The sequence below is a fragment of the Ascaphus truei genome, chromosome 10 (genome assembly GCF_040206685.1).
Source record: "Ascaphus truei isolate aAscTru1 chromosome 10, aAscTru1.hap1, whole genome shotgun sequence".
In the NCBI taxonomy this organism is placed as follows: Eukaryota; Metazoa; Chordata; class Amphibia; order Anura; family Ascaphidae; genus Ascaphus; species Ascaphus truei.
Window position 1 is genome coordinate 36040386 of NC_134492.1, and position 25265 is coordinate 36065650.

The 25265-nt window shown below is 46.9% G+C and overlaps 1 protein-coding gene across 3 annotated transcripts in view; it reads right to left on the reverse strand.

The window, feature by feature from the left end:
• Nucleotides 1–25265, reverse strand: part of RGS8 (regulator of G protein signaling 8) — a 36416-nt gene that overhangs the window by 6952 nt on the left and 4199 nt on the right. For 2 of the 3 annotated variants that reach the window (XM_075616551.1, XM_075616548.1), the window contains exons 2-4: nt 11402–11509; nt 7848–7912; nt 4168–4334 (exon numbers count right to left, since the gene is read on the reverse strand). In XM_075616551.1, coding sequence (XP_075472666.1) covers nt 4168–4334; nt 7848–7912; nt 11402–11509 — 340 coding nt within the window. The remainder of the gene's footprint in view (nt 1–4167; nt 4335–7847; nt 7913–11401; nt 11510–25265) is intronic. The other variant, XM_075616550.1, reaches the window with a different exon arrangement.

The following is a 25265-nucleotide window of genomic DNA, read 5'->3' on the forward strand; positions in this document are numbered from 1 at the left end:
GCACATTGCAGTGGCGGCTGCTGAAGACTCAGATCGGCCGCCACTGTACTTCCCCAGCATAAGAGTGAGAGCTGCAAAGGGGATTAAGTCCAGATAAGTCCCAGTACCTCCCAAGTGTACGAGTGAGACCTACACAGGGGATGAAGTCCTGTATATTATTATTTGACACAAGTTATCAGTCAAGTGTGAAGTATGTTAATGTTTGTTAAGGATTATTGACGGATGTCCAATAAAGCACTATAGGGCCTATTCTATAAGTCTTCAAAAAAAAAATCGCCGGGCCGTTTACGCCGCCTGTTTTTGGAGCGTTGCTATCACGGTATTCTGAAAGCCTCGCTTACCTGAGATAGCAAAATTCCCAAAACAGGCGAATAGCCGGCGACGTGATGATCGCCTCTCTCGCAAGGGTAAACTGGGTGATTTTTTTCCACCTGCTGAGAGAGCTGCACAGAGAGTGCCGCCTCTCCCTGCGCAAATCTCGCCAGAAATGTATGGGGTTTTTTTATGTCATTTTTAATACTAGTGTAGATGAGCAGGAGGTTTCCGGAGCAGAACTGTGTTGATTTTAGGTCCGGGTACCCCCTGGTTCCCGAGATACAGGCCCCGGTATGGGTGCCGGTATCTCCTATGCATTTTATTCCCACAGTCACATACATTTCCACCTTGCAGACCAGCATCAGGTAACAAAAATCTTCTTTCTTCTATCACCGTCTTCTATATTCATCTGTAATTATTTTTATCTTTTCTTTAATCTTCTATCTTCTTTTTTCGATCCAAAGCCCCATGGTAAATCCACAACAGGATGTTGTCTCGTCGGCTTCTTGAGATAAAATGAGACGTACAGGCCTTATATATGGCCAGTGATATCACATTTCAGGGTCAGATGGTACAGCTCCAATCCAATTGGATGCTGTATCATGTGCCCACCTCTTTTTTTTGTTTTTTTTTAAGTTATGACGTCATCTCCAAGGGAGGTACGTCACATCCTTAAAACCACATGGCTGTATCACATGGTATTACAGCCAATGGGATTGAAGACAATCCCATTGGTTGTTGTACCGTGTGATAGGTCACATTAGTTCAAAAGGAAGTTACATCACTTTAAGGGATGACTTGTTTTTAGTACATTTTAGGATTGGTTAGCGTTTTAAATTAATTATTTGTTTTGTTGGCTAGTGTTTAAAATTAATTAATTGTTTTGTTTGGTTAGTGCTTTTAATTCTTTAATTGATTGGTTGGCTAGTGCTTTTATTTCTTGAATTGATTGGTTGGCTAGTGCTTTTATTTATTTATTTATTTGGTTGGCTAGTGCTTTTTTTAATTGATTGGCTAGTGCTTTTATTTAATTGGTTGTTTAGGTGCTTGTGTATCTTTTATTATTGTGTCTTTTTGGCCTTAATTATTTGTATTAGGTTGACCATTGACTGCTATAGTGACTTATCATGCCCATAATATATGGGTATGATATACCACTGTGCCAATCAATGGGTACAGGGTGGGTATAGTGGTCCTTGGTTGAGTGGTTAGGCCTCCCAGGTGGGTAGTGTGGGACGGGGTTTAACCCCTTAATTACTATAGCGGTTATTAACCGCTAAGGTGATTAAGGGGTTAGGGGCCATTAGATTACTGTATATTTTTTCATGTATTCTTGCTGGCATCGGAGGACATGGACCTGCAGTATGCTGACGAGGGCAACCTTCATGATGGCACGGATAAGTAGAAAGCTTTATTTACTTTATTTATGCTGGCTGGCTAATGTTTGATTTTATAATTGGAAAATGAGCAATTATTCATATCTGGCTAATAGTTATTTTGCCCATTACTGTACTGTATGTGTTGGGGGGGAGGAGGTGTATTTATTTCAATGTATTCCACATTTTTTTTGCCACAGGATTGGTACCGCAGACCAGCGGGGACCCCCTGACACCACCTGAGGACCGCCGGACAACCGTAACCTCTGGTATTAATCATGTGGGGGGAGAGGAGGTGGATATTAGTGTTGTTGTGTTTTTAATGTTTATTGTGGGTAGCAGGGGTGGGTGAAGGGGGTATTTGGCCCTTGGTGGGTGGGTAGCGGGAGGGGTTAACCCCTTCATTGCCTTAGTTGTTAGCCCTAAGGTAATGAAGTTGCCTGTAAATGCATTTTTATTGCATGGGATTCATGCCAGGGGTCTCCGGTGCTGATATTAATGGATTTCAGCTCTGGAGACTCTCGTCAGCAATTCGATTGATTTTTTTTTTCTAAGTCCTGTCTCGCAGCCTCTCCGCAGCTTCTCACCAGCCTCACGCCAACTTTTTGCGTGAGGATTTTGGGAGAAGCTCGCATTCTAGAGTCGCGATTTGCCTCGATAAGCTAATCATGGCTACTAGAATTGCACGAGTTTCAGAACCTGCCATTAAATGGTTTATTTCCTTTTGACGGCTCAAAAATTTAGCGATTCATGCCTTTTTCGCCCACTTATCGAGGCTTACTGAACAGCAGTAGGCATTTTGGCCGATAAGTGCTCGATAAGCGGCTTATCGAGGTTTATAGACTAGGCCCCTATATGTTTTATAAAAGTTGCTTGCGCTCATCCTTGTTACATTCAAGCATACCAACAGATGTGAGAGATTGAGCACTGCCATATATGTATATAGTCACTATGATGTAAACTGCTTTGCAGCTGGGCAAGGAAGATTACACAACAACATACTCTAGAACAGTGTACTTCAATCAGGGTTCCTAGGAACCCTTGTGTTCCCCGGGCATCACTAAGGGCTCCCTGTAATTTAAAAATTGTACCAAATACAAAAGAATGTACAATTCATTTGATGTCAGACGCGCTGTTAGAGAGAGTTGGGGTTCCTCAGAATTTCACATAGGGTTCCTTAGCCAAAAAAAGGTTGGAAACCACTGCTCTAGCAACACATTAAAAAGAAACAAATGTGGAGAGTGCAGTGTCTGACAGCTATAGGAAGACATATTTTCAAGAAGGCAAAGCTAGGGGACTCTTAAAGTAAACAATATATATATATATCTCTCCACATTTGTTTCTTTTTAATGTGTTGCTAGAGCAGTGGTTTCCAACCTTTTTTTGGCTAAGGAACCCTATGTGAAATTCTGAGGAACCCCAACTCTCTCTAACAGCGCGTCTGACATCAGATGAATTGTACATTCTTTTGTATTTGGTACAATTTTTAAATTACAGGGAGCCCTTCGGGATGCCCGGGGAACACAAGGGTTCCTAGGAACCCTGATTGAAATACACTGTGCTAGAGTATGTTGTTGTGTAATCTTCCTTGCCCAGCTGCAAAGCAGTTTACATCATAGTGACTATATACATATATGGCAGTGCTCAATCTCTCACATCTGTTGGTATGCTTGAATGTAACAAGGATGAGCGCAAGCAACTTTTATAAAACATATAGGGGCCTAGTCTATAAACCTCGATAAGCCGCTTATCGAGCACTTATCGGCCAAAATGTCTACTGCTATTCAGTAAGCCTCGATAAGTGGACGAAAAAGGCATGAATCGCTAAATGTTTGAGCCGTCATAAGGCGATAAGCCATTTAATGGCAGGTTCTGAAACTCGTGCAATTCTAGTAGCCCTGATTAGCTTATCGAGGCAAATCGCGACTCTAGAATGCGAGCTTCTCGCAAAATCCTCACGCAAGGAAAAGTTGGCGTGAGGCTGGTGAGAAGCTGCTGAGAGGCGGCGAGACAGGACTTAGACTTATATATATATATATACTGTATATTGTATATGCCACGAATTCATAATAAACATTACTCTTTCTATGTTTTTTGGATCATCTTTAGGACAATAAAGGAATAATGGAGTGAAAAGCAGCCAAGAAAATGCTACATTTTGCCCAAATTATTCAGACAAGCTAAGGGAACATGTTTAACAGCTAGTGAACAGTATTACATGGTCAGACACTGCATCTATTTCCAACAACGTATCTTATGTATTGTCATTGTATACCCTAAAGCTGGAGATATTACCAAACGCTGGAACAATTAGGACATATATTAGATCTAATGAAAATGTATGGGAACCAATCAGTTTTTACAAAGTGATCCCTTTCAATAAAGTGTGTAGGAGACTCACATTTGTAAGTGAGAGCAACACATTTGCATTAAACTAAAATGGGGAAATAACCTATTTGCCTTATCTTGTTCTTACTTCTCTGGGAGCCTGAACATCAATGAACTCTTGGAAGATACAACGAGCCTTGGCTGGCAGCTTGTTGACTGAGCGAGTCTTCCTGTACTCTTCACAGGCCACCCAGAACTCCAGGTTCTCCTCACTGAACTCTGTTTGCAAGAAGGTACGAAATGCAGAACGGCCACCTGTGTTGAAGAGAGGTCAAATATATCAATTGAACATTAGCAGGGCATTGCACCGTTCATACTACTGTTAAACGTAAAGCAAGAATTCTCACCCACTTCCATAAAAGTACCTGGAACCCATTCTTTGTATTCATTACACTTAATGACCAACAACAACAGAAAAATGCTATATATTTACCAAAAATAAAACATATACAACATTTTTAAATATTGAAAGTCGTTTCTTTCAACTGTACAGCTCCAACATCATTATACGTTTTTCAACTTGTACATTTATTACAGTGATGCATGCTCAGTGAAATGAGTGGGCATGTTTACATTTCTATATCTGCTGTACATTCATGAAGAGTGTATGACAAATACTTGTAAGCTTGTTCAGAAATGGCTGCCGCACAGCATTGTTTCTATTTTTCTTATGCCGTGTTCAGGGTGGCTGCTACGCGACGTGCGTGCGCACGTCCGTCGCAATTTCGGGTTGTTGGGTGGGAGTGTTCAAACTGAAAACTCCACCGGCGGCAAAGTGCAGCGTTGACGCTGCTACACATTGCCGCTACAACCCAAAATGATATTTGGGGCGGCAGTCGCATCACGTGAGCTGGTTCAGCGAACCAGCTCCCTGACACGTTTGCCCCGCTCCCCTCCCCCGCCATGCCCCTAAACGCCGCGACCCAACTCCTGCAGCCTGGGCACAGTTTGCTGGGCTTCAAGAGCCCGCGGGGGAGGCGCGCACGGACGCAAGCATCTGTAGCAGCCACCCTGAACTCTGCCTTAGAAGCTTAAAGCTTTCTGCCACTTTCCCCATCTTTGCTATTACTTGGCTCTGACTATTTCCTATTATACTGTATGCAGTGTAATGTTAACCATGATACAAGTTGCTAATGCTATTTCTGTCAACGTGGTTTACAGCAGCTACTGTTTAGTGTGGCAAGATTGGACATGTGATGTTGGAGCTATTTCTGCGCAAAACCTGCGCTTTCATTAATGTGCTGCCACAGGAATACTGATAACATGTCTATGTCCTACACATCTCAAAATTGTAGACCCGGCTTGAGTTGAGCCCTGGCAGACTCTGGGGACATGTGAGGACGTACTTTGTTCATGGAACGGATGGTGGATTCAGGGAATAACCTCCTAAAAGAGTTAAAGGCAACCTATACAGGAAGCAAATACAAATATTCTTGGTATAGGCGTACAGAAGCAGCGGCCATTATTTTAACAAATCACGCGGTGTATACTTCGGAATACCCATATCATGGCGCGGGATTTCTTCCAACCGTACCCCCGTTAGACGCGAGTGCATAAAATGGCATTTTAATGTTCTGGTTTTTAAACACCTGAAATTGATACAGTAGCACAGTACTGTACACATTACAATTCATTCATTTCATTGCATTTAATTGCACACAATCCATGAAATTCAAACAAAGCAACCGCGATAAACATGTGTGCTGGGGTGACTGACCGCGTTCATGCCGCGTGGAGTACAGCAGCGCACACGAAAACGGCGTTGTGATTTCTTAAAATAATGGCCGCTGCATCTGTATGGTTATCCTAAATATGAAAAAATTCAGGGATCAAATAGGGTCTGCGGTTTTGCAGTAGAGAGCAAAATGGGCAGACTAGGTGAGTCAAGTGGTTCTTAACTTCTCACCAGTCGCCAAATTCTATGTTTCTTAATAAATATGCTTTCCTCTTTTTGTTATAATGTAATGTAGCACCCATGCTAAAATCCCCTTGCCCTGCATGTCAGCTCCAGAGTTGCAGGCACTGCCAGGTTTAAACAGCCCTCACAAGGCTAGACATGTGAGGAAGTAGAAGTGGCCACTATGAGTATCTAAAATGTTTCCCCTTTAGGCACATGCTGGGCCCTGTGACTTCTGCACTAGGCTAAAAGGTCACCTGCTCAGTAGTGTGAGCAATTGGCAACAGGTATTCCTGCCCAGATACTGGGGGCAGACTGTTGGCCACACCCTACCCCCAATTACCATCAGGAGGATCCTGTAATATCCAGGAGGTTTCCAAGGGAGGTCTCCAGGCTAGACTGGCCTGTAAACAGCTATACCACACTTTATTGTTGTCCCAGTTTAGGGCAAGTTCCCAGTGTTAGGGGGGGGCTCGCAGTCTGGACTATTAGAAGAGGTGGTTCCTTTTCTCTGGCTTGCTAGAGAGAGGGTCTATGCCAGGGGGGTTATGGTTAAATCCCTTGACCAGTCCTGGGTACGCTAGAGCTCTGTGGAGAATGAGCACTGCCTGCCGGTAGTTTCAGAGGAAGCTAATGTGCTGTATTCTCAAACTGTGAAGGAAACCTGTCCTGACGGTGCATGCCAGGAAATATGCTGCTATTGTTCAAATAAAAACTCTAGTTAAAAGTTCCTGGCGCCCTTCTCCGTTATTAACTCCGTTTCTACAAGCCGGCGAGTATTCACCATGACACCCTGCGAAGATTAAGGTAACCACTGAGCTGCAACACTTGTGAGCAGGTGGAAACCCTGTCACTATACACAGACTGTTATATGTACAGTACCTCACAGTTAACTGTACACACTATCCCTGCAGCCGGGGGGGGAAGTGGGAGGGGGATAGGAGGGCTACAGTAATCATTTTTTTAATCAACATTGTTAGTCGGGTCAGTTTAAGTAAGGCCAAGCTCACAGTGCCTGCTACGGCAGCGCTTCCGTGCGCTCCTCCGCCATGCACTCCTGCAGCCAGCGATCTGTGCGCTAGCTGCAGGAGTTGGGTCGCGGCCGATGGGGGGCGTGGCGACCCCATCACGGAGCTGGTTCGCCCTTATTAACCAGCTCATGTGGCTTGACTGCAGCCCGAAATGTCAATTTGGGTTGTGGTGGCAAAATGTCGCAGCGTCCGCGCTGTACTTTGCCGCCACAAGTCGTTTCTAGTGTGAAAACTGTTCATACACTTAGCATCCCAGAGTGCCGAACGTGCGCACGTCGCGTAGCAGGCACAGTGAGCGGGGCCTGAGGCTGAGTTCAGGGTGCATGCTGAGGCTGCGTGCTCCCATGCGCGCCGCCACCGCACGCTCCTGCAGCCCCGCGATCTGTGTTCAGGCTGCAGGAGTCGGGTTGCGGCGTTTGGGGGCGTGGCGGGGGCATGGCCAACGTGTCACGGAGCTGGTTCGCTGAACCAGCTCACCTGACGCAACTGCCGCCCCAAAAAAATAAATTTCAGTTATAACGGCAAAATGTAGCAGCGACAACGCTGTACTTTGCCGCCACAAGAAATTGCAAACTGACCTGGTTCATTGAAAACCATGTCACTGTTCCGATCGTGCGCGCACACGTAAGCGCGCGCACGTCGTGTAGTAAGCACCCTGAACTCGGTCTAAGAAAGACTACCTTGTACAGGTAAGGAGTGAGTGAGAAAATATGCGGGCGTGAACTCAGATAGAGGCTCCCCCATCATGTCTTTATCTCTCCTCCTTCTCCCCAGCATGTCTCTCTCTTCCCTCCCTCCCCGGCCCTGGTCTAGGCTATATGAAGCCTGTCATACACTTACATTTATGAGAAAGGAGCAGGTCGAAGGAACGAGCCCATCTTCTGGCTTCGTCTGTGGTCAGTCGTCTGTGAGAGAAATAAATGACACAATCCTTATTACTAGGAGGCAGGTGGCCTCAGCAACATATAGCCTGAAAAAGTCAATCTCATATAATCAACTTCAAAATCAATGTAAGATTCACATCCAGGCTGATCCATGGAAGCTCCGTGCCCCCATATATTGGACTGGAAGAAGGAATAGCCTACTACTAGTATAGATAAGAGTTTTTGATCTGTGATTATCCGATGCCAAGGACCCAATGTCAACTTATTGAGCCTTTGGGCAAGTCACAATCTCCTTATGCCTTAAAGCTGCAGTTCAGTCTTTTTTAGTTATTTTTTTACTTCAATAGTTTCATGTGTGCAATCTCTAATTACCTAAAGAACTGCATAGCTGCAGGTCAATTCGTTCTCCATGTATTGATAGGTGAAATTTGGTGACATAATTAGTGAAGGGATCTGTTTATATTCTGCTTCTGTCAGTCAGTGGAAGCTCATGAATATTCATGAGCACTCCTGCACTGACATGTGCTAGAGGGAGGGCAGGGCTGACAAAGGGGTGTGCCAGGGCTTGTGACAGGACATGAAGGGGCAGTGCCTTAGCAAATGCTTGTTAAAATAGAATACAAGAAAATTGGTCTTTCAAAGATGTTTTTTTAAAAACAGAAAATGCTAAAAGTATTTTTTCTTACTACAGAACTGATTTATTAAAAAAACACACACATGCAGGATATTGACTGAACTGCAGCTTTAAGCACTAACCATTAATTGATAACTATTCAGGGCATAGATATATTTTGCTAAGTACTATAGGACACTGTGACAGGACTGTAACCCCTCTCTAAATAGAGTTCCAAATATGAAGCCTAAATCTGGCTGATGAGTCCAGCAGGGTGCGAGTTAATTGCAGCTACACACAATTAACCAGTCTCCACCTGGCTTATCAGTCAAGTAGAACAGCCCCTTGCTTAAACTGCAGGGGATGTCTCTAGCACTAAAGCTGCGGCCCCGCTGGCGCTGACCGCGCTCATGCTTGAGAACGGTGACGTCACCAGCTCTCCAAGCATGAGCGCCGGGTGTCCTGGCTATTTCGCACGCGCGCGTTGTGGGGGGGAGGGGAGGAGGCATTGCGGGCAAGTTGAGCGAGCTTGAAACTTAATTTTTTTGTTTACTCAAGCGCCAAGCTTGAGTGATCGTGCGTGCCCGCACACGAGTGCGCGCACACCGCGTGAGCGGGGACTTACACATATTCATTTATGTAAGTAATAGCGGCAAACACTCAGCGCCAGCGGGGCCGCAGCCTAATAAGGAGGTGTGTGCTGTCAGAGAGGAATCCCAGGGAGCCAGGCCCTCTATTCCAGGATGCAGCAGACCCTGGAACACGCCAGAGGGTGCACCCCACGAACACCAACCCGGAGACTGATATAAAGAGCCTCCCGCTTACAGGTACCTCTTTGGACTTTGGGGTCAGAAGCTCTTAAGAGGCCTATCCTCCCAGCCCTGCAGATAGAGCCTGAGAAGTGTGTCAGCCCTTACAAAGGGATAGGTCTGTTTTGTTTATTTTGTATGTTGCGTAAGGCAGGGGAGCGAAAACTTTTTAAGCTGCGCCCTCCTGCCAGGCCCCCCCTGGTCTCGCACCCCCTCTTCTACCTTCCACATGCGTCAAGTGACGTCACGAGCGGCGACATCACGTCACATTATGACGCCGCGTTGCCATGGAGACACTTCTGAAACAAAGTAAGTTTCCTTGTTGCAGAGGCCTCGCGCGATCCCCCAGACAAAACTCGCGCCCCCCAGTTTGCGCACTGCTGGCCTAAGGCACAGATTATACACTGCGCTTGCTAGCGAGAGTTCCGTGCCGCGCGGCTGCAGCACAAGCGATCCCTGCTCATAGTGCTTGCGGCGATGAGGGGGCGTGGTGGGGGCATCACCAAGCTGGTTCGCCCTCATTGGCTGAACCAGCTGACGTCACGCGGCAGCCGCCTGAGAAGACAAATGTATTGTCTCCTCAAAACGCTGCCGGGTCAACATGCCTCTTCGCTGGCAGGTGCGCAGGCACTTGGCTAACTGCTGTAGCCAATTACTGATGTGTGCTTGATGTGCACGCGTTCGCACGCAGCAACTCCTCCACTGCAAGCTCGACCTTAAAGCTGTATTGTTTGAAGATACGGACTAAATTAAAAGCCAAAATGTATTTCCCCCAAATCTTTGTCTCCCTGGTTATTACCTCTGCACTCGTCTCCTACAGACCCAAACAGCACAATGTGCTATATGAAAGTAATTTGTTCTAATTGTGGGGATCATATTGCTCTGGGACTCATCTGAAAATCTGAAATGGATAAAGCTATTCTGATGACATTGCGTTGGCAACATTGCAAGTCCTGTCACCATGCAGAGCGATAACACGGTGTACTTTGATCTTTGATGACAGCCATGTGAACAAAACCACTTGCATGAAACTATAATGCAAAGCCACTTGTGAAACTATTCAGTGGATTTGTGTCTGGAAGAGCAGCACCTGATTTCATGATGTGGTTAAATTTGTGGGGTACAAAATGAGATCACAAGGGACCATGAGCCACAGAGCCGAACTTACAGACTTTGGTAAAAGAGCAGCCAACACAGAGAACAAAGAGTTACAGAGAAACATATACTGATTCAGGAGCTGAAGACCTGTGCAAAGCTGGAAACAACAATCTATCCCATACTGCAACTACATGAAACACTGAGCAATTACTCAAAGAGGAGTCTACGGGAATTACTCCTTAAACTGCAATAGTGCTGATCAGGGAACAATTGCACAGAAACTACCATTTAAGTCCCATGAGTACAATCACAGGTGGGGAAGTGATCAAACTACTGCAAGTGAATAATTAGGACACACGTATAATGAGTGAAAAAAAGACAGGACAGCAGACAGGTGGGTTTTACAGTAAAAAAGCAGGGTCAGGCAGTAGAGATGGGCGCATTTTCAATTTGCCGCAAAACATTTATGAAATTACACAAAAAATCCTGTTACTGTGTATTTAAATAAAGAAAAATAATTTTTAAAAAAAATGGAAAATAGCAACATTTAAAAAAAGAAAGTATGAAAAAAAATGCAGGTGAAAATGTAGGAGTATATTTTTAGCGATCTTGCTGCTTGCAAAGGTCTATTAATCTTTTGAAAATAGATTCTCAGACAAGATTTGATAATTTTACTACCAATTTTCATTTTAAACGTTTGGTCGAACTTTTTGCGATTTTTCAACCGTTTAGAAAAAACATGAACCAAATTTCGGCAAGTTCACCCATGTCTAGATGGAAGTCACAGAACATCACATGCAAAGGGGTTATTTACTAAAGTCTTCCAGCTGCAAAACTGGGGCAAATCCAGTTCAAAAGAATTGCACCAGATTTATCAAAGGGAAAAAAACATTCAATGCAATGTACGGTATGGTGTTGTTATTTGCACTGGTTTGGGCCCAGTTTTACAGATGGGAGACTATAGACCCCAACGTACCCTGGGTTACTCACTTCAGAGCCTGGCTGAGTTTACTGTCGCACTGTAAAGCTGTGAAGTCACTTAATGAGTCTGACTTCTGAGAGAGGCAGCTGAGGTGAGTCCGGATCCCTCTGCTCCTGCTGAGGGGGGAGAGAGGAGAAAAGAAGAACATATCAGACGCACAGTTATTTATTAAGAATTAGTGGCAGATTTCCCTTTAGGCCAGATAGGCCCGAGCCTAAGGCGGCAAAATTTGGGGTCGGCAGAATTTGGGGGTGGTATGTGCGATTGGCGCTTGCCAGTAGCTGGCAACGTGACGTTACACACATCACGTTGCCATGGCAAGGGGACAGCGCTGGAGGAGGAGGGCGGCACCAGGTAAGTGCCTACGGGTGGCATTTTTTAAAAATCTGTCACTGATTAAGATGGATGCAAAGTACCTTGATACAATGTTTCAGAATGAACATCCCTTCCTACGCTGCAATGTAATGCCAAACTGAAAAGGCTCCAGAAAATGGTGTCCCATTTTTTGTTGTTGCTGAAAACTGGCTTGGTTTTGCTCAAGTAAAAATTGGCACAGCATGAAACAGGTGGAAGTTGTGTTCTTGATAAGCAGAGCTCATGAGAGATATAGCAAAGCGTTCTAGTGATCAGAAATACAGAGTACATATATGTATAACCCTGTGTTACAAGAATGCAAATATGCTAGAATCCCAGACAACTGTACAAGACAGACACATGAGATCAGAGACATGAGAGTGCAGGCACACTGAGATCAGAGACATGAGAGTGCAGGCATACTGAGATCAGAGACATGAGAGTGCAGGCACACTGAGATCAGAGACATGAGAGTGCAGGCACACTGAGATCAGAGACATGAGAGTGCAGGCACACTGAGATCAGAGACATGAGAGTGCAGGCATACTGAGGTCAGAGACATGAGAGTGCAGGCATACTGAGGTCAGACACATGAGAGTGCAGGCATACTGAGATCAGAGACATGAGAGTGCAGGCATACTGAGATCAGACACATGAGAGTGCAGGCATACTGAGGTCAGACACATGAGAGTGCAGGCATACTGAGATCAGACACATGAGAGTGCAGGCATACTGAGATCAGAGACATGAGAGTGCAGGCATACTGAGATCAGAGACATGAGAGTGCAGGCACACTGAGATCAGAGACATGAGAGTGCAGGCATACTGAGATCAGAGACATGAGAGTGCAGGCATACTGAGATCAGACACATGAGAGTGCAGGCATACTGAGATCAGAGACATGAGAGTGCAGGCATACTGAGATCAGAGACATGAGCGTGCAGGCACACTGAGATCAGAGACACGAGAGTGCAGGCACACTGAGATCAGACACATGAGAGTGCAGGCATACTGAGATCAGACACATGAGAGTGCAGGCATACTGAGATCAGAGACATGAGAGTGCAGGCATACTGAGATCAGAGACACGAGAGTGCAGGCATACTGAGGTCAGACACATGAGAGTGCAGGCATACTGAGATCAGACACATGAGAGTGCAGGCATACTGAGATCAGAGACACGAGAGTGCAGGCATACTGAGATCAGAGACATGAGAGTGCAGGCACACTGAGATCAGACACATGAGAGTGCAGGCACACTGAGATCAGACACATGAGAGTGCAGGCATACTGAGATCAGAGACATGAGAGTGCAGGCATACTGAGATCAGACACATGAGAGTGCAGGCATACTGAGGTCAGACACATGAGAGTGCAGGCATACTGAGATCAGAGACATGAGAGTGCAGGCACACTGAGATCAGAGACATGAGAGTGCAGGCATACTGAGATCAGAGACATGAGAGTGCAGGCACACTGAGATCAGACACATGAGAGTGCAGGCATACTGAGATCAGAGACATGAGAGTGCAGGCATACTGAGATCAGAGACATGAGAGTGCAGGCATACTGAGATCAGACACATGAGAGTGCAGGCATACTGAGATCAGACACATGAGAGTGCAGGCACACTGAGATCAGAGACATGAGAGTGCAGGCACACTGAGATCAGAGACATGAGAGTGCAGGCATACTGAGGTCAGAGACATGAGAGTGCAGGCACACTGAGATCAGAGACCTGAGAGTGCAGGCATACTGAGGTCAGAGACATGAGAGTGCAGGCACACTGAGATCAGAGACATGAGAGTGCAGGCATACTGAGGTCAGAGACATGAGAGTGCAGGCACACTGAGATCAGAGACCTGAGAGTGCAGGCACACTGAGATCTGACACATGAGAGTGCAGGCACACTGAGGTCAGAGACATGAGAGTGCAGGCATACAGAGAGCAGAGACATGAGAGTGCAGGCACACTGAGATCAGACACATGAGAGTGCAGGCACACTGAGATCAGAAACATGAGAGTGCAGGCACACTGAGATCAGACACATGAGAGTGCAGGCATACTGAGGTCAGACACATGAGAGTGCAGGCACACTGAGATCAGAAACATGAGAGTGCAGGCATACTGAGATCAGACACATGAGAGTGCAGGCACACTGAGGTCAGAGACATGAGAGTGCAGGCATACTGAGATCAGAGACATGAGAGTGCAGGCATACTGAGGTCAGACACATGAGAGTGCAGGCATACTGAGGTCAGAGACATGAGAGTGCAGGCACACTGAGATCAGACACATGAGAGTGCAGGCACACTGAGATCAGACACATGAGAGTTCAAGCACACTGAGGTCAGAGACATGAGAGTGCAGGCATACTGAGGTCAGAGACATGAGAGTGCAGGCACACTGAGATCAGAAACATGAGAGTGCAGGCATACTGAGGTCAGAGACATGAGAGTTAGGCCTCTTGCTGCCCCCTTGATATCCCTTGAACCCCTCCACCCTCCCTGTTATATAGCCCCAGGCGGTTGCGGGTGGGATGGGGGGTCCATCCAGTGGGTCTCCTTCGCAAGCCGGGTGGGTGGGGGTTCGCCGGGGGTCAGTAGCCCCTGATAGTGAGGAGCTAGTCCAGTGCAGCCTGTTCGCTGCCGGGGGAATCATGTGATGGCATGTAACACGCGTGCTAGACGCCACGAGAGGGTTGTCCTCATCATGTCGGCCATGAGCATGGTGGAAAGACTTCTGCAACAGGGTGTTAGCGAATTCGTGCAGTGCTTAAGGCGCGTCAAGCCTCTGCATAAGAGCTTGTGGGTAAAAAGGGCAGAAGGCACAGTTACAGTAATCCCTTCATAGCCAGCAGTGCCATCAACATTTCCCAAAACGTCAGTAAATGAAGGCAGTGTGTAATAGATTCTGGAGCAGTCTTAGTGGGACTGCAGCTTTAAATAAGGCTGTACGTTAAATCCAACTAATGTTTGCTTGACCATACAGTTAAAACCTTATCAGATTAATTTAACTTGCAGGACAAAGATCACCATTGGTGTGATCTGTAGGGCAAACAGGAATTCATCCTTTTGCTGCCAGGTTTAATCTCCCATCATGTGGGATTTCAGTAATAGTGCATGCAAGCCTTTACTATTCAGTGTTACAGAGTACAGGCAAGGCTTATGGGGGAGAGAGTGCCACATATAGATTGCTTGTAGGGGCATGTGTTGCTATAATGAGGTAGTTTTGGGAATGATTGTAAAAAGTGAGCAAAATGGCTCAGTGGGCTGTCTGGTTTGTGAACATGCGCTCACAGGCATTAGAGTCTTTTCCTGTTAATCCCCTGATTAACCACCACCTTTTTTAACCTCAACCTTCCTGGAGGGGGATGGGGAGGGAGTTCATTAACCCTAGGTGGGGTTAAACCCCGCCTATTAGGTCACCCAAGGTGGTGGGTTGGTTCCCCACAACATTTTAATCCAGTGCTCCTGACCAGCCATGCACTATTCAATAAAGTACAAGGGATTGCGCATGCGGTTAGCATAGTTGAGCCATAGTTGAGGCATAGTTGAGTCATAGTTGCAGTTACGCATAGTTGATACACTTTAGGGTGCAAGGGAAGGTGGCCAACTTGGGGCAACAGTGAATGTGCTTGTGATAGGGCCCCCGAAGAGGTCCAAGGAGCTTGTGGCTGTCTGTACCCACTCCAGGGCTATTTCATATCTGCATGGCAGCAGCATGGGAATGGGCACCACTGTTGCGAGTGGGGGTCAATCCTTGCTTGATTGGGCTGGACATGAGCATTGGGGCCACGACCACTTCAGGAGGGAAGCAGTGTTTGCTCCTGCCGCCCCTAGAGTTGTCCTGGCTGAAGCCAGGAAGGTTTTTGATGTTGGCTCAAGTGGGCAGGGCTCATAGTGCTTTGGGCACCTAGGACCCACCTCGCAGCTCACGATTAGTGATCTCTGTGGCTGGGCCTGTGAGATGCCAGGCTTGAGCTTAAGGACGCTTATATGGGCATCACCTGTCCATTGGCGTTAATGTACATCCGTTTGCACGGTTAATTCTAACTTATCTTGACTCCGTTAATGTTCCTTCAGATCAGGTTTGCAAGGCTGCTGCGCGTCTGGCGGTCCGGGTCTAGTTAAATATTAAATAGCTCTGTTGGTGGAGGCATGTTGGGAGGTAAGTGAAGGGTAACCTTGCCAGACAGGGCTGAGTTACGGTTATGCCTGGTAGTGGTATGGTTGGCGAGTGGGCAGGCTCATTGTCCTTTGAGTAGCATCTTGCAGCTGACATGGGGTCAGCTGGGCGGCTGGAACTTTAGGCAGTTCTGTATTCAAGCGTCATTGGTCTTACCTGTCGGTACACTCTGGCAGGGTTAGCCCCACTCCCCCCTTCCCCCCTCCCACCACACACCCCCATCCCCCCCCCCCCCCCGTTTTGCTGTATTTGAATAAAGGCCGTGGTCATTGTACTTCCAGACCTTTGTGTGTGTGTTTTTTGCGGGATGTTTTGGGGGATGTTTTGGGGGAGAAGCGTCACAGGCTCTGAGGTCATGCAAACAGCTTGACATCTGAGAGTGCAGACACACTAAGATCAGACATGATGGTGCAGATATCACATGATCATAAAAGAGAAATGAGCCTGAGATAAGAGATACTGTATGTGAAAGCAAACATCCTGACATAGTTACATAGTAGATTAGGTTAAAAAAAACATATGGTCATCAAATCCAACCTACTATGTTAAATTTAGACCACAGATAATTATCCTACATTGATATTTACAGTATTTTGATCCAGAGGAAGGCAAACAAAAAAAAACAAGTGAAACATCATCCAATGATGCTTCATAATGGGGGGGGGACACAAAATAATATATATATATATATATATATATATATATATATATATATACAGTGTTCGACAATTGTATACATTTACTCGCCCGGGGCGGGTGGATTTAACCCCCGGGCGAGTAAATATTGGCCCAAGCAGCACACGTGTTTTTTTTTTAAATTCCCCCGTTCGCGCTGAAATTCCCCTGCTCGCGCTGAAAAAAAAAAAAAAAAAAACTCCCCTACCTGACTCCTGATTGGCGCGCGCTCCAGGCTTTGTGGGCGCGCGGCCAGGCTCTATATGAGCCCGCCCCCAACGAGCGGCCATTCTGCCTGGAGCTCTGTTGGAGGGTAAGTACTCTCCATGCTGCGGCCCCTCTGCTCCTTCCCTGCGATCCCCCTGGTCCCCACATGGCTCCCTACTCCCCACAGCGGAAGCTTTCCTGTCCCCTGCTCCTGTCCCATTCCCCTCCTCCTGTCCCCTGCTCCTGTCCCCTCCTCCTGCTCCTGTCCCCTCCTCCTGCTCCCTTCCCCTCTTCCTGCTCCTGTCCCCTTCCCCTCCTCCTGTCCCCTTCCCCTCCTCCTGTCCCCTTCCCCTCGATCCACCGATCGATGTCAGGGGCGGGAGGTCCCCGCTGCTGCAGCCCGGTTGGCTTGCGGGGGGGGGCTCGGCCCTCACCACGTGCCTCCCATGCGTCCCCTACCTTCATGATGGCGCAGCCGCCGCATGAGGTGGGGGGATGTCGGCCTGGCCTCCCCCCCCCCACGAGCTTCATGCCGCCGCGGGCTGGGGGGGAAGAAGCAGCCTGCAGCTTGGCCGTGCACTGTGACATGCCGGCGAGGGGAGCAGGGCAGTGGCGGCCACGGCGGGGCTGACTGTCACCTGGGGCGCCCAGTGGGGGATACCTCGCCACGTGCCTCCCACCACCCTGCTGATTGGGGGGGGGGGGATGTCGGCCTGCCCCCCACACGAGCGGGAGATGGGCGCGGGTGGGTGGGGGATTTGCGTGGTGCTGATTTGCGGCCTTTCCTCCCCTGTGTGTGTGAGAATGTGTATGTGTGTGTGTGTGTGTGTGTGTGTGTGTGGGAGAATGTGTGTGTGTGTGAATGAATGTATGTGTGTATGGGAGTATGTGTATGTGTGTGACACCAGAGGTCCCCCCCAGTCAGTAACCCCCCCCAGTCAGTAACCCCCCCCCAGTTAGTCACCCCCCCAGTTAGTACCCCCCCCCCAGTCAGTCACCCCCCCTGTCAGTCACCCCCCAGTCAGTGTCAGTCACCCCCCACCCCCAGTCAGTGTCAGTCACCCCCCACCCCCAGTCAGTGTCAGTCACCCCCCACCCCCAGTCAGTGTCATTCACCCCCCACCCCCAGTCAGTGTCAATCACCCCCCACCCCCAGTCAGTGTCAGTCACCCCCCCACCCCCAGTCAGTGTCGGTCACCCCCCCACCCCCAGTCAGTGTCAGTCACCCCCCCACCCCCAGTCAGTGTCAGTCACCCCCCACCCCCAGTCAGTGTCAGTCACTCACCCACCCAGTCACCCCTGCCCCACCCAGCCACTCACCCAGCAAACCACTCAACCAGCCAGTCACTCACCCAGCCTCTCTCTCTCTGTGTATCACCCACCCTCTGTGTGTGTCACCCACCGTTTCTCTCCTCTGTCTCCCCCACACTCTCTCTCCCCCCACACACTCTCTCTCCCCCCACACACTCTCTCTCCCCCCCACACACTCTCTCTCCCCCCCACACACTCTCTCTCCCCCCCCACACTCTCTCTCTCCCCCCCACACTCTCTCTCCCCCCCACACTCTCTCTCTCCCCCCCACACTCTCTCTCTCCCCCCCACACTCTCTCTCTCCCCCCCACACTCTCTCTCTCCCCCCCACACTCTCTCTCTCCCCCCCACACTCTCTCTCCCCCCCACACTCTCTCTCTCCCCCCCCCACACTCTCTCTCTCCCCCACACACTCTCTCTCCCCCCCACTCTCTCTCTCTCCCCCCACTCTCTCTCTCTCTCTCCCCCCCACACTCTCTCTCTCTCCCCCACACTCTCTCTCCCTCTCTCCCCCACACACTCTCTCCCTCTCTCCCCCACACTCTCTCTCCCTCTCTCCCCCACACTCTCTCTCCCTCTCTCCCCCACACTCTCTCTCCCTCTCTCCCCCACACTCTCTCTCCCTCTCTCCCCCACACTCTCTCTCCCTCTTTCCCCCACACTCTCTCTCTCTCTCCCCCACACTCTCTCTCTCTACCCCCCACTCTCTCTCTCTCTCTCTCTCTCTCTCTCTCTCTCCCCACACTCTCTCTCTCTCCCCCACACTCTCTCTCCCTCTCTCCCCCACACTCTCTCTCCCTCTCTCCCCCACACTCTCTCTCCCTCTCTCCCCCACACACTCTCTCTCTCTCCCCCACACTCTCTCTCCCCCCCCCCCACACTCTCTCTCTCCCCCCACTCTCTCTCTCTCTCCCCCACACTCTCTCTCCCTCTCTCCCCCACACTCTCTCCCCAACACTCTCTCTCCCTCTCTCCCCCACACTCTCTCTCCCTCTCTCCCCCACACTCTCTCTCCCTCTTCCCCCACACTCTCTCTCCCTCTCTCCCCCACACTCTCTCTCCCTCTCTCCCCCACACTCTCTCTCCCTCTCTCCCCCACACTCTCTCTCCCTCTCTCCCCACACTCTCTCTCCCTCTCTCCCCACACTCTCTCTCCCTCTTCCCCACACTCTCTCTCCCTCTTCCCCACACTCTCTCTCCCCCACACTCTCTCTCTCCCCACACTCTCTCTCTCCCCCACACTCTCTCTCCCTCTCCCCCACACTCTCTCTCCCCCACACTCTCTCTCTCCCCCACACTCTCTCTCTCTCCCCCCCCCACTCTCTCTCTCTCTCCCCCACACTCTCTCTCCCCCACACTCTCTCTCTCGCCACTTTCCCGCCAAAAAAGCCTATCCGTATTCAGTAAGGGGCGAGAAAGTGGCAAGATTAAAAAAAAACGCCAGTTTTTTTTTTTCCCGCCGGTGGCGAGGCGAGAAGGCACTTTCCGCCAAAAAATGAAACATTTTCCGCCACGCTGTATTCTAGTAGTGGCGAGTAGCTAAGCGGAGCTATTCGCCACTCTAGAATGGCGTTTTGCTGGCGAATCAGCCCCGTAAGAAATAGAATGACTGTAGCGCCGCTACAGTCATTAAGGGGTTAACCCACCATCACCCACATACCCTCCCCCACTAACCCCCCACCCCGTGAGGCCTAACACCCTCACCCAGTACCCACAAGGGAGTCCTACCACATACCCTTGGGGCCAATACCCCCTCCCCCCACCCCAACACATACAGTACAATAATGTGCCAAATAACTATTATCCACATAGGGATAATACATTATTTGGCCATTATTAAACACATTAAATACCGTAGTAAAATAAAGAAAATTCTACTAACCTCTTCAATAAGAAGCCCCGTCGCCAGCATCATCCTTGTGGTCCGTTGCCAAAATAATAAATAGCCAATACATTTCAATGACATTCACATACCAATGAACCCCTTAATCACCTTATCGGGTACTAACCTCAAAGCTAATTAAGGGGTGAAGCCATCCTGCAATGGCAACACCACTTATCCATAACATCCTCAATGAATTAAAAAGCAATTTCCTAATCAATCTCATGTAATCATTCAATCTAAAGCCGCAATTGCCACTTTAAACATTGCATTTACATTGTATACATGTAGCATAAAATGTAAGCTACATGTACACGCTGCAAATCAATGTGAACAATACAACAATCCAAATAAAATAGCATTACATCACAAGAAGTATACTATGTAATCCAATAAAGTCACCATCAATGAATTAACAGACATGAATTACATCCCTAAACAATTAAAATATCATCCATACCAATTACACAATTAACTATAGCTATCGTTACAGATAACAAGTTCACATCATACAAAATAGGACACCAACAATTACAATATACTAAAGCAACCCTCAACATAACTTACAGTACAGCATAGAAGCCCAAAAATTACATCTCTCTAATTTTAAAATACATGTAACACACATCTATGCATAGGAGCATAGCCACAATCATTTACAATACGGTAAAGCAAGCTTTAACAACACTATCACTTCTTACCCTGTAAGTATATATCTCTTTAGATATACATACATACATACATACAGTGGCAAGAAATGATATGCTTAAAATAAAATAAACACATGAAAAATCAAAACAAAACACAGTTACATTAAATACATTTCTATATTTAACTTACCATTACTTGACCCACTCACCGACTCCCGTTGATCAGCTTACTCACGAACCAATCCACGAACAGGAACCCATAAAATAATAAACCAGAAAATAATAAACATTAAAATAATAAAACACGACAAACCAGGGGTCTTCTAGTTGTAATCCATCTTCATCTGTATTCTTCTACCTTCTTCCGGGGTCTTCTTCCCATCTGCTGCCACGCCCTGGTCTTCTTTCTTCTCCGGAGGTCCTTCCTCCTCGGCGTCTGGCTTCAAAATGAGACGACATAGGCTTTTAAAGGCCTATGACGTCACATTTTCGTCATGGTTCCCACGGCCCTGATTGGGCCGTGAAAACCATGTGTTTTGGCCGACACAAAAAAAAAATGATGACGTCACTTAAAGGCAATGAAAGCACAGCCAATCAGAATGGCTTTGCTTCAATTGCCTTTAAGCTGACGTCAATAAAAGAAACATGGCCGGCCTCACATGGTACGGCAGCCAATCAGAGCGTGGGAAGTCTATCCCTACTCTGATTGGTTCTAGTACCATGTGACAGCCTTTGAATGACGTCATATCCGTTCTTCCTCAAGCCTCTGTCACATGGTCTACTAGAGCAAATCAGAGTTGGGATGGAGTTCCCACGCTCTGATTGGCTGCCGTACCATGTGAGGCCGGCCATGTTTCTTTTAATGACGTCATCTTAAAGGCAATTGAAGCAAAGCCATTCTGATTGGCTGTGCTTTCATTGCCTTTAAGTGACGTCATCATTTTTTTTTGTGTCGGCCAAAACACATGGTTTTCACGGCCCAATCAGGGCCGTGGGAACCATGACGAAAATGTGACGTCATGGGCCTTTAAAAGCCTATGTCGTCTCATTTTGAAGCCAGACGCTGAGGAGGAAGGACCTCCGGAGAAGAAAGAAGACCAGGGCGTGGCAGCAGACGGGAAGAAGACCCCGGAAGAAGGTAGAAGAATACAGATGAAGATGGATTACAACTAGAAGACCCCTGGATTGTCGTGTTTTATTATTTTAATGTTTATTATTTTCTGGTTTATTATTTTATGGGTTCCTGTTCGTGGATTGGTTCGTGAGTAAGCTGATCAACGGGAGTCGGTGAGTGGGTCAAGTAATGGATAGTTAAATAAAGAAATGTATTTAATGTAACTGTGTTTTGTTTTGATTTTTCATGTGTTTATTTTATTTTAAGCATATCATTTCTTGCCACTGTATGTATGTATGTATGTATGTATGTATGTATGTATGTATGTATGTATGTATGTATGTCTAGAGAGATATATACATACAGGGTAAGAAATGATAGTGTTGTTAAAGCTTGCTTTACCGTATTGTAAATGATTGTGGCTATGCTGCTATGCATAGATGTGTGTTACATGTATTTTAAAATTAGAGAGATGTAATTTTTGGGCTTCTATACTGTACTGTAAGTTATGTTGAGGGTTGCTTTAGTATATTGTAATTGTTGGTGTCCTATTTTGTATGATGTGAACTTGTTATCTGTAACGATAGCTATAGTTAATTGTGTAATTGGTATGGATGGTATTTTAATTGTTTAGGGATGTAATTCATGTCTGTTAATTCATTGATGGTGGCTTTATTGGATTACATAGTATACTTCTTGTGATGTAATGCTATTTTATTTGGATTGTTGTATTGTTCACATTGATTTGCAGCGTGTACATGTAGCTTACATTTTATGCTACATGTATACAATGTAAATGCAATGTTTAAAGTGGCAATTGCGGCTTTAGATTGAATGATTACATGAGATTTGATTAGGAAATTGCTTTTTAATTCATTGAGGATGTTATGGATAAGTGGTGTTGCCATTGCAGGATGGCTTCACCCCTTAATTAGCTTTGAGGTTAGTACCCGATAAGGTGATTAAGGGGTTCATTGGTATGTGAATGTCATTGAAATGTATTGGCTATTTATTATTTTGGCAACGGACCACAAGGATGATGCTGGCGACGGGACCTTCTTATTGAAGAGGTTAGTAGAATTTTCTTTATTTTACTACGGTATTTAATGTGTTTAATAATGGCCAAATAATGTATTATCCCTATGTGGATAATAGTTATTTGGCACATTATTGTACTGTATGTGTTGGGGTGGGGGGAGGGGGTATTGGCCCCAAGGGTATGTGGTAGGACTCCCTTGTGGGTACTGGGTGAGGGTGGTTAGGCCTCACGGGGTGGGGGGTTAGTGGGGGAGGGTATGTGGGTGATGGTGGGTTAACCCCTTAATGACTGTAGCGGTTAATAACCGCTATGGTGATTAAGGGGTTAGGGGACATTACATTGGATGTTTTTATTCTTGTGTCTGTTTTGCAGAAGCGGAGGGGGCATGGGCAGGATGAAGAGGAGGATGGCCTTCATCGTGGCAGACGGACATGGGTTAGTGCTATATGTATTTCATGTCTTTATTGTTCTGTATGTATTTTAAATGGACAACTGCACTATTATCCATTTGTGGATAATAGTAATGTTGCCCATTACTGTATTGTATAATGTGTATTGCTGCTATGTTTATTGGGGGCAATTGTCCGCAATAAACATACTATTATTCGTTAACCCCTTCATTGCCTTAGCGGCTATCCGCTATGGTAATGAAGCAGCATTTATGTCTTTTTAATAATATTGTGCGGAAGCAGGGGGTCCCCTTAACTGAACCGCATTGAATTATGGCTCAGGAACCCCCTGCTTCCTGAGTTACAGGCCCCGGTTTGGGGCATCGGTTACAGTGTCGCCGCCATCTTTAGTGCGGGCACGTAGCGTATGGGACGCAATAAAGATGGCGGCGACACTGCCCACCTGATCACACATTCCGGGGCCTGTAACTCGGGAAGCAGGGGGTCCCTGGTCCACAAAGCAACGCGGTTCAACTCAGGGGACCCCCTGCTCACTGTACAGTACTATTAAAAATATATTCATGCTGCTTCGTTACCATAGTACATAGCCGCAAAGGTAAGGAACGAGTGTTTATTTATATATGTGTTTTATTCACAGTGTAGATGTGCAGAGGGTCTCCGGAGCTGAAGCGCTTTGGTTTTAGGTCCGGGGACCCACTGCTCCCCGAGATACAGGCCCCTTTTGGGGGTGCCGGAATCCCTCTGCTTTGTTTACATTCCGCGGTCACGTGATCGGGACCTTTAAATGCAGAGGGATACCGGCACCTCATAAAGGGGTCTGTATCTCGGGAAGCAGAGGGTCCCCGGACCTGAAACCAATGCGGTTCAGCTCCGCAGACCCCCTGCACATGTACACTATGATTAAAAATGGTTTTAAAAATAATTTTTAATGTGTTGATGTTTGCGCCGAGAGAGCGGCGGATCTCTCTCTGCTGCAAACACAACTCGGCAGGGGACGGCTTCTCGGCAGTTTCTCACCAAGAAGCCATCCCGCCACCGGTTATTAGCCATTTTAGCAAATGGTGGTGGCGCATTGATTCGCCGCTGATTCGCCCATTCCTGCATACAGCGACTTTAACACGCCAAAAGCATGCCTAATTGCTAAACTGGCTAATGCATTTTTCCGCCGCTTACTGCATGAGGCCCATAGAATCAGAGTAACGTGAGAGTGCAGCATCATAACGTCTCAAACATGACAGTGCATGTAGCATTGTGAGATTACAAACAAAAGCGCAAACATCATGCAGATCACACACATACATATCACAGCCTGAAGCTTTCCACTGATATGTTATTCTTCCCACCGGATGAGGATGAGGAGGAGGAGGAGGATGTGGAGCTCTGCCACAGCATGGAGTTATACCTTTAAAAGGTTTAATAGAAAACAATTTATTTGAAGCTGGGTGATCTATTTCAACCTCTTTGCGTTAAAAAGGGCCATCTGAAAGGATTTGTGGGAACCTTTTTATAGCACTGACATTTAAGAATGACGTTAACAGAATATTATAAACTGGGCTTTCATTATGCTAAAATATTTAGCTGCACTCCACTATCCCCCCCTATCCTTGCTTGCTCTCAGCACAGATGGCTACAGATAAAGGTCTAGGTGCCAGAAGGCGATTTGTGGTTTCACAGTTTATTCCCTCAAATCTAATAATCTCTCTACTAACCCCATTCACTGGTGGGAAATTCTGTAACAAGTTTTATACCACAGAACGGGTTCAAGATAAGATCATGCTTCTGAAATCCCCGTCTCAACTCTTACATTTTTCAAATAAACATATATATATATATATATATATATATATATATATATATATATATATATATATATATATTCCTCAATGGAATGTTTAAACGCACCCAAGAACGGAAAACATTTGAACTCAGAATGATAAGACTCTTTGACACCAAAACCAAAGGACTTAATGCGGATATGGGTTTTCTCAAACCCTATCAAAATTTTTTGTAATTATCCTGCTTGCCTCCATTCTTATCAACAC